The following is a 10,451-nucleotide window of genomic DNA, read 5'->3' as shown; positions in this document are numbered from 1 at the left end:
ATGTAATCTGTCAGACTTTGACCCGTAGTCTTCAAGTTATGACCCATATTCTCACAAATTATTTCTATTATTTGCTAGATTATGAGTAATAATATGTCAAATTTACAAAATCACAAGAATTGAGCAACAAAATTAAAACAAAAAAAAAATGACAAATATGAGAGTCCAAATCAAAGCAGTACAAATTCAAACATAAACAACCAGCTAATAGCAAAATCAAATCTCAGATATTACCAAAAGAAAAAACATCTAAAATCCTACTGCTAGATTATTTTGTTTTTTAAAACCACAAAATGATCAAACACATAAATCCAAAAATCTCAAACACATAAGTCCAATTATCAGGTTCCCAAAGATATATCATTGAATTGCAAAAATATGTCATCATATCAAAGAATCTTTGTTAAATATAACTGCACTACTTGCATTGACATTGCCCAACAATTCGTTCACTTTGGTTGCAGTCCTGAGCCAATATGAAAGCACCCATTACGAGAAATATCAACGAGATAACAACTCAGGAAAAAAAGAAAGGACACGGAAATGAGTGTTGGGACATACTTTGCAGATTGTTCACGTGCCTTCAAGGTATCTTTCTTCGACCTTGCTTCCTATCTGTGGTTTGAATGTTACCAAGAGCAGTGCACAAATTAATATGGATTTGAAACTTGATAAGCTACTTAACGTGATCGCCGCTGAATCCAAGCAGGGATGCCGGACAGAGGGAGAGAGAGTGGACGACACATAGGAGCCTTCCTCGCAGCCATGATCCCAGCAGATGACGGACGTTGCAACGAGATCGGTAAACTCCGGCAGAGAGAAGAGGAGGCGCAACACCACACGGCATCTCGAACTTCTCGCGATCGAACCTCGCACGTCGATCCACTGACGGCGCTATCAAGAGAACCGGCGACGGACCGACGATGGACAGTGATGCCGGATTTGCAACAGACCGACGATGTTTCACTATTATTGAGTGACTTGCCGAAATATATCAAAGAAAGTTTCACTATTCTTTTGCTGATATGATAGTTGCGAAACGAGATCTCTTTCAAAACATGAATATCATGCATTAAGTAATTCCAAAACCCCAATAAAGGAGATCCCAACTCTCTTCAACCTTTTGCCAAAATCCAAGATTTTCCTTTTTGTTGTTTATTTCTAGCGTGTTATTAATTTATTTTTTCTTCCATGAAAGACCATGCTTTAGAAGGTAGCTCTTCAGAGGCTTCAAGCACATATGATGATCACAAGAAGATGCAAATGGAATTCACAGAAAACTCACAACCTGGTCCATTTAAAAGATCCGAACCGAGTTCTCAATTTCTCCTTGATCTCAAGCATTCTAACGAAAAATCGGCAGGTGGATCAAAGTTAGAACTCAATCTTTTTAACTCTATAAACCCTAGTTCTCCACATCATGCCTGCAACAGGAGCGTAAAGTCTTCCGGTAAGCTTTCATGTGAGAAGAAAACTATAGAAACTAAAATTTTCCATGCAACTTTTGTACGAGATCGTTCTCAACTTACCAAGCATTGGGAGGCTATCAAAATGCATACAAACAAGAGCGTGGAATGGCCAAACGACGCCCTTCGGAATCGTTTGGGAATCCTCAATTCCCTTACTACTCTTATTCATACATTCCTTCCCATTATTTGTATGGATCATCTTTCAATAAGCCACCACTGGGTGTACGGATGAGTTCAATGATAATTTGGCCATCTCCGGTGGGTCCTGAGGATTCGGCCTTGATGGTGGTTACAATGATGGTGGCGGTAGCTTATGGAGGTCAAGGCAAAGTTTTTATGACTCCCAAATATTTCGTAGACGAGATGCTGAGATCGCATAGCTTTTTTGCTGGTAGTGTTGGTGGATTAGGGTTTGAAGGAAGTAGTACTTCTTCTTCACAATTTGAAGAAATTAATGGTGGATTTTATGTCAATTCTGGTGGTTCTAGTGTTGCTACTGCTACTCCTAACATTGGTATCAATCAGGCAACCCAAGGTGATGATGCTCTTGAAAGGGGTAGCGATCAATCTTAAAATGTAAAAGCAGTACTTATTGATCTGTCTCTTAAGATTTAGTTCTTTGATTATTCAATTTTCACTTTATTTTCCAGTACAACTAAGATGTCTATGTTTCTAGATCGTGGTATTTTTTTAATATATTTTTTTTTTTTTTTTTTTTTTTTTTTTTTTTTTTTTTTTTTCGCACGTTTCGAAGGTGATTGAGAAAGGAATTGGCTTCAATGGTGGTTTTCAAGTGGATTGTGTAGGTCAGAGTAGGGTTTGTTCTTTCTTTGGCGGAAGGGTTGGGTGGTCCACATTAAGAGTTTTTCTAAATTTCACTGACTTTTTTGTCACTACCCTTGATGAAAGAAGCGAGTGGCGGTTTTCACAAGCTTTTACGGACATCTAGAAAAAGCATAACGCCATCATTCTTAAGAACTCCTCAGACGCCTTAGGAGCCTTTACACCCTCCCTTGGGTGGTCGCGGGGGATTTCAATGAAATTATTCATTTATCAAAGAAACAAGGCTTTAGTGATCACATGGACAGGGATATGGCACTTTTCGGTGAACCAATTGATTCATGTGGTCTAATGATTTAGGGTTTCGGGGACCGGCTCTTACATGGAATAATCGCCACAATCCTCTTGGTAATATATTCAAGAGGTCCTCGATGGTTGTCTTGCAAAGCTCGATTTGAAGACGAAATTTCCAAACTGTTGTGTTTCCAATAGGGATTTCCAAATTTGAGTCGACATAATTGGAGGCTAATGATCATCGTAGTGGGCATCGTTTTGTGTTTAAGCTTTATGGTTAACTAACCATTATTTTAAAAATGTGATCCATCGGGCAAGGTGTGATGTTGAAGCTCGGGGAGAAAGTCGGATATCTTGTTTGCTCAACAACAAGCTATACTAGATGGGTAGTTGAGTCAGACGTGCTTAATGTTGTTAGAGCCATCCAAAGACCCATTTTCTAGATCACCAGACTCGAGCATTATTGGTGACATCAACATGGTATTTCCTTAACTTCTTGTGGCTAATGGCTAATTTCGTAGACCACATACTAGCTTCTCAGGGTTTTTCTGTTTCTTTTAATATGTATTGGCTAGACTCTTGTCCAAGTTTTCTTGGTGCTTTTGTATGTGCTGATATAGCAACTATTCATTAGATAAAAACCAGTCTTTTCCTTAAAAAAAAAAAAAAAGAAAAAGAAAAAATCGTGGAACTTTTTCCGATTTTCATTAAAAAAAAAAATCATGGTACTTAACACTTGTACAAAGTATTCCCTTAAAAAGAATTGACTATTTTTTTTTTTGGTAGAAAAAGATTTTATTATATATAGAATATATACACATGGTTCTTTTTATTTCAATTTCGATCTTTTGGCATTAAATGAGTAGAAAATATTACTGAGATACACCCTGGACAACTAAGAAAAGAGTGATCCTTATCTTTATAATATCAATATGCTAAGGATCTCGAGATTGAGTGGTTTTATATGAATAATAATGTATGAATTACAACTGTTACCAAATATACACACACCAATTATAACGTAATTAATGTGTGTAATACTAATATCTTTTTATTAGTAATTACATGCATATTAATTGCATATACTTGATAAAAACAACCAAACTATACCTATAAATTAGGAATTGACGATATTAATTTCTTTTAAGTTTTCAATGAACAATTAAATTTACTAGCCATTTTACTTGTAAACATCCTTAGTCTTTGTAAATTAGTTTTATTGCATGGTCAAATTTTTTGAATTAAATTCTATAATTTCTTTTTGATCATTTCTTTTGTTTTTTAGTTTTGCATTTCTTATTTATTTATTTTTAAAAAAAATTGAACGCATGTTGATGCGTATTTTTTATTTATTTATGACATAAGACGTGCTTTAAATTTACCTATTTTATGTGTTATTTCATTGTCCTAGGATGTTTCCTATTTGCTTCTTTTGTAATTTAGAAGTCAAATCAGTACAATATATCTGCCGTGTTTCATTATCCTCTTATTACTTGCTTTCAAATATCGATCCATTTATAGTGTTCTTAATCCTTGTCCGATTCCTAAAGTTTTCTATCTCTCTCTGGTCAAAACCATGTTGTAAATGTAGAAAATGTCGATGCACCTAAAATGAGTTCTCTGGGTCAATCTCCAAATATTTGTGTCTCCGTACCATTTCTTTAGAAGGTAATTCCTCAAACGCTTTTGTATCATTCTTCTGTCATGCAAATATATATTTTTTCTTTTTTGCTGAGAACCTTTTTTTCCCACTTCTTTTACTACAGCTGATTGCTGAGGTATTGGGTACATATTTCATTATATTTGTTGGTTGTGCTTCTGTGGCTATGAATTGGGACTTTGATGAAATGGTGACTTTTCTGGGGATTTGCATTGCTTGGGGATTGATTGTGATGGTCATGATCTACTCTGTTGGCTACATCTCTAGAGCGCATTTTAATCCCATGGTCACCATTGCTTTTGCGATTACTAAGAGATTCCCATACAAACAGGTAAAATAAACCATAATTTACGTTGGCTCGCAGTGTTATTTCTTTTGTTTTCGACCAATTTTGGTTTGATGAGGTCCCATGTTCTATTCGGAGATTGTGGCTGCTGAGCCAGTCTTTACGGCTTAACCTAATAAAGTTTCTTTTATAAAATAATAATAATAAATGAACTACAATTTCATTGGCTGGTGCGAGTGTCTTGGACCAAACTTTGCCTAGGATTTCCCCTGAAATGCTTGTGGAATTTTCATGGAACCTCAACTCCGTTGCTCATAGTATTTGAATTAATTAGTGTATTTTCCTTTGGACTAATTCATTGATTAATAATAGAAGCTTAGTTTATATTTTTTTTTGAACTGTTACTTCTCTTTTTATTTTAAATTTTAAATTTTTGTTGTTGTAGATACCAGCTTACATTGTCGCTCAAGTAGATATGCAACAATGGGCCGGGTCCTGTGGGCCTGCCCATGCCCATCCTGTCACAATTACGGGCCGGGCTGGCACGACCAGTCACTATTTAAGGGACGGCCCAACCTATAAATATTAGTGGATTAGGCTAGGCTAACATATATCAGTCCATGGGCCGGCCTGACACGACCCATGAAAAATCGTGGGCCAGACCAGGTTGGGCCTGCCCGACTAGGCCTATGATGGGCCGGCCCAGCCCAGCCTGGCCCATCTAGGCCCATAAAATCTTCACATTTTTTTCTCTACTTTAGTCCAAACCATGTGTTAAATGTAGAAAATGTCGATGCACCTCAAATGACTTCTCCTGGTCAATCTCCAAAGATTTGTGTCTCTGTATCATTTCTTCAAAATGCAATTCCTTAAACGCTTTTGTATCATTCTGTCATGCAAATATATTTTTTTCTTTTTTGCTGAGAACTTTTTTTTTCCTCTTCTTTTACTACAGCTGATTGCCGAGGTATTGGCCACATATTTCGTTATATTTGCTAGTTGTGCTTCTGTGGCTGTGAATTGAGACTTTGATAAAGTGGTGACTTTCCTTGGGATTTGCATTACTTGGGGATTGATTGTGATGGTCATGATCTGCTCTGTTGGCCACATCTCCGGAGCTCATTTCAATTCCATGGTCACCATTGCTTTTGCTATTACTAAGAGATTCCCATACAAACAGGCAAAATAAAGCATAATTTATGTTAGCTCACAGTGTTATTTCTTTTATTTTTGACCAATTCTAGTTTGATGAGGTCCCATGTTTTATTCAGAGATTGTGGCTGCTGAGCGAGTCTTTATGGCTTATTCTAATAAAGTTTCTTTTATAAAATAATAATAATAATAAATAAACTACAATTTCATTGGCCGGTGCGAGAGTCTTAGACTAAACCTTGCCTAGGATCCCCCCTGAAATGCTTGTGAAATTTTCATGGAACCTTAACAACGTTGCTCATAGTATTTGGATTAATTAGTGTATTTTCCTTTTGACTAATTCATTGCTTAATAGTAGAAGCTTAGTTTATATTTTTTTTGAACTGTTAATTTGTGATATGTTCACTTATCTTTTTACTTGAAATTTGAAATTTTTGTTTTTGTAGATACCAGCTTACATTGTCGCTCAAGTAGAGATGCAGCAACGGGCTGAGACCCGTGGGCCGTCTCAGGCCCATCTTGACACAGTTACGGGTTGGGCCGGCATGGACCGTCACTGTTCAAGGCACGACCCAACCTATAAAGATTAGTGGATTGGGCTAGGCCTACATATATCGGCTAATAGGCCGGCCTGGCACGACTCATGAAAAGTCATGGGCCAGACCAGGCTGAAACTGCCCGTCTAGGCTCATGATAGGCCTGTCCAGCCTGGCCCATCTAGGCCCATAAAATCCTCGTGTTTTTTTTCTCTACTTTAGTCCAAACCATGTTGTAAATGTAGAAAATGTCGATGCACCTCAAATGAGTTCTCCCGGTCAATCTTTAAAGATTTGTGTCTATGTACCATTCTTTCAGAAGGTAATTCCTCAAACGCTTTTGTATCATTCAGTCAAGCAAATGTTTTTTTTTTTTTTTTTACGTTTTTGCTGAGAACTTTTTTTTTCTCTTCTTTTACTACAACTGATTGCCGAGGTATTGGGCACATATTTCGTTATATTTATTGGTTGTGCTTCTCTGGCTGTGAATTTAGACTTTGATAAAGTGGTGACTTTTCTTGAGATTTGCATTACTTAGGGATTGATTGTGATGGTCATGATCTACTCTATTGGCTACATCTCTGGAGCGCATTTCAATCCCGTGGTCACCATTGCTTTTGCTATTACTAAGAGATTCTCATACAAACGGGTAAAATAAACCATAATTTACGTTGGCTCGCAGTGTTGTTTCTTTTGTTTTGACCAATTCTGGTTTGATGAGGTCCCATGTTCTATTCAGAGATTGTGGCTGCTAAGCCAGTCTTTATGGCTTAATCTAATAAAGTTTCTTTTATATAATAATAATAATAAATAAACTATAATTTCATTAGCTGGTGCGAGTGTCTTGGACCAAACTTTGCCTAGGATTCCCCCTGAAATGCTTGTGGAATTTTCATGGAACCTCGACTCCGTTGCTCATAGTATTTGGATTAATTGGTGTATTTTCCTTTTGACTAATTCATTGATTAATAGTAGAAGCTTAGTTTATATTTTTTGTGAACGGTTAATTTGTGATATGTTCACTTCTCTTTTTATTTTAAATTTTAAATTTTTGTTTTTGTAGATACGAGCTTACATTGCTGCTCAAGTAGAGATACAACAATGGGCCGGGACTCGTGGGCCGGCTCAGGCCCATCCTGACACAGTTACGGGCTAGCCCGACGCGGCCCGTCACTGTTTAAGGCACGGTCCAGCCTATAAATATTAGTGGATTGGGCTAGGCTAACATATATCGGCCCATGGGCCGGCCTGGCACGACCCATGAAAAATCATGGGCCAAACCAAGCTGGGTCTGCCCGACTAGGCCTATGATGGGCCGGTCTAGCCCAGCTCGTCTAGGCCCAACATGGGACAGCCCAGCCTAGCCCATCTAGGCCCATAAAATCTTCACATTTTTTTTCTCTACTTTAGTCCAAACCATGTTGTAAATTTAGAAAATATCGATGCACCGCAAATGAGTTCTCCAAGTCAATCTCTAAAGTTTTGTGTCTCTATACCATTTGTTCAGAAGGTAGTTCCTCAAACGCTTTTGTGTCATTCTGTCATGCAAATGTTTTTTTTTCTTTTTTGCTGAGAAATTTTTTTTCCTATTCTTTTACGACAGCTGATTGCTGAGGTATTGGCCACATATTTCGTTATATTTACAGCTTGTGCTTCTGTGGCTGTGAATTTGCACTTTGATAAAGTGGTGACTTTTCCTGGGATTTACATTACTTGGGGCTTGATTGTGATGTTCATGATCTACTCTGTTGGCCACATCTCCGAAGCGCATTTTAATCTCGTGGTCACCATTGCTTTTGCTATTACTAAGAGATTCTCATACAAATAGGTAAAATAGACTATAATTTACGTTAGCTCGCAGTGATATTTCTTTTATTTTTGATGAATTTTGGTCTGATGAGGTCCCATATTTTATTAGAATATTGTGGCTGCTGAGCCTGTCTTTATGGCTTAATCCAATAAACTTTCTTTTATAAAGTAATAATAATAATAAATAAACTACATTTTCATTGGCTGGTGCGAGAGTCTTGGACCAAACTTTGCCTAGGATTCCCCCTAAAATGCACATGGAATTTTCTTGGAACCTCAACTCCGTTGCTCATAGTATTTGGATTAATTAGTGTATTTTTCTTTTGACTAATTCATTGATTAATAGTAGAAGCTTAGTTTATATTTTTTTGAACGACTAATTTGTGATATCTTCACTTTTCTTTTTATTTTAACGTTTAAATTTTTGTTTTTGTAGATACCATCTTACTTTTTCGCTCAAGTAAAGATGCAACAATAGGCTGGGGCCCGTGGGCCGGCCCAGGCCCATCCTGACACAGTGACGGGCCAGGTCGGCACGGCCCGTCACTGTTCAAGGCACGACCCAGCCTATAAATATTAGTGGATTTGACAAGGCCAACATATATCGGCCCATGGGCCGGCCTGGTAAGGCCCGTGGGCCGGCCTGGCACGATCCATGAAACAATCGTGGGCCATACCAGGCTGGGCCTGCCCGACTAGGCCTATGATGGGCCGGCCCAGCCCGGCCCGTCTAGGCCTAACATGGGCTAGCCCAGCCCTGCCCATTTAGGCCCATAAAATCTCCATGTTTTTTTTTTTTCTCCACTTTATTCCAAACCATGTTGTAAATGTAGAAAATGTTGATGCACCTCAAATGGGCTAGCCCAGCCCTGTATCATTTCTTCAGAAGGTAATTCCTCAAACGCTTTTGTATCATTCTGTCATGCAAATAGATTTTTTTTCTTTTCTGCTGAGAACTTTTTTTTTCCTCTATGCATAGGTTTGGTTGGAACTATCCATGTTTTCCCGAGGTGTCCTCTTCTGCGTCAGGGCCAACCTCAATGCTTCACCCAAAACGTCTCTATGCTGATCATGGGCCGGATGTTGCTTGGTTTTGGTATCAATTTCACTAATCAGTATTATTTATACTACAAAATATGAGGGCGTAAAGGAGTAGCTTGACTTGTTGTTATAAGTTCTTTTTCCACTATATTTTTATATATAATAATTGTCGTTCCCTTGATAAATGATTTGTCATTTAGTTTCTTTGTTGTTGTGTTGCCGTTTTGTTATGTGTTTTTAATAATCACTCGATAATTAAAATTTATAAAACGTGGAATTCAAATAGTGTATTTATAAGACACATGATAGTGTGTCCCACTCGTGTAGTCCTCTAATTAATTAACCTTTTTTTTCAACTTTCAATCTAATTATCACCACGTTAATTAACACTACCACTTCTTAGTTTCTTACTGTTATCTTTATATATTTACAGTCCGTGCCACTTTACTTGTGTGAGATTGCACCATACAAGTACATAGGAGCATTTAATATATGTTTTCAGCTTTACATTACTATTGGAATCCTCCTAGCCAACCGTATTGAACTTTGTCTTCAACAAAATCAAAGGCGATTAGGGATGGCGGTTGAGTTTGGGAGGAGCAATGATCCCTGCCCTTGTCATTACAATTGGGTCATTGCTTCTCCCGGACGCACCCAGTTCGATGATTGAGCGTGGTAAACATGATGAGGCGCGGTCCAAATTACGGAGGATTCGCGGTGTCGACAACATCGACGAAGAGTTTAATGATCTCATCGCTGCCAGTGAAGCCTCTAAGCGGGTAAAGCACCATTGTAAGAAGTTGTTCAAGAGGAAATACAGACCATACTTGAGTATGGTTGTCCTGATTTCCTTCTTTTAGCAGCTCACGGAGATCAACGCTATTATGTTTTACGTGCCGGTGTTGTTCTGTTAGAGAGATTGTAAAATATCTCTCAATCTTGATATCACAAAATTGGATTAAAACACATTCAGGAAGAGTAGGCTGACGCAAGCACGCGCTGCAGCGCGAAAGAGTGCGCGCTGCAGCGCACAGACGCGCTGCAGCGCGTTTGGGCGCTGCAGCCTGCGCGCAGCGCACAGCAGCGTGCGCTGCAGCGCACGGGCGCGCTGCAGCGCGCGTTTAGGCGCTGCAGCCTGCGCAAAACAGACCCTCGGGTCTGTTTTGCTAGGCATGCGCACTGCAGCGCACAGCAGCGTGCGCTGCAGCGCAAATCTTCGACGGAAAATGTGTTTGTATGTTTTAGTGATCTGAAAAGGTCTCGAACCATTGTATCTATTTGTGATGTGTTTTCTCACATATCTGAGCACTCATTAACAATAGAAATAACTATTGTTATAAGTGCATCAGCATATAAAAGATAACCATCAAATTGAAAAGGTATCTTTATGTGAAAGGTTGTAACACTTAAAGAGGATGCATGCA

The 10,451-nt window shown here is 38.4% G+C and overlaps 1 protein-coding gene across 1 annotated transcript in view; it reads left to right on the top strand.

The window, feature by feature from the left end:
* The first annotated feature begins 7,630 nt into the window (after positions 1–7,630).
* The window catches only part of LOC21401968 (aquaporin NIP1-2), a 17,058-nt gene continuing 14,237 nt past the window's right edge, over positions 7,631–10,451 (top strand). The window contains 1 exon segment of the mRNA XM_024163855.1: positions 7,631–7,687. Within this exon segment, the coding sequence (XP_024019623.1) occupies positions 7,631–7,687 (57 nt within the window).

Source organism: Morus notabilis, unplaced genomic scaffold, assembly GCF_000414095.1.
Source record: "Morus notabilis unplaced genomic scaffold, ASM41409v2 Scaffold3, whole genome shotgun sequence".
NCBI lineage: Eukaryota > Viridiplantae > Streptophyta > Magnoliopsida > Rosales > Moraceae > Morus > Morus notabilis.
This window is presented reverse-complemented; position numbering and strand designations above follow the sequence as displayed.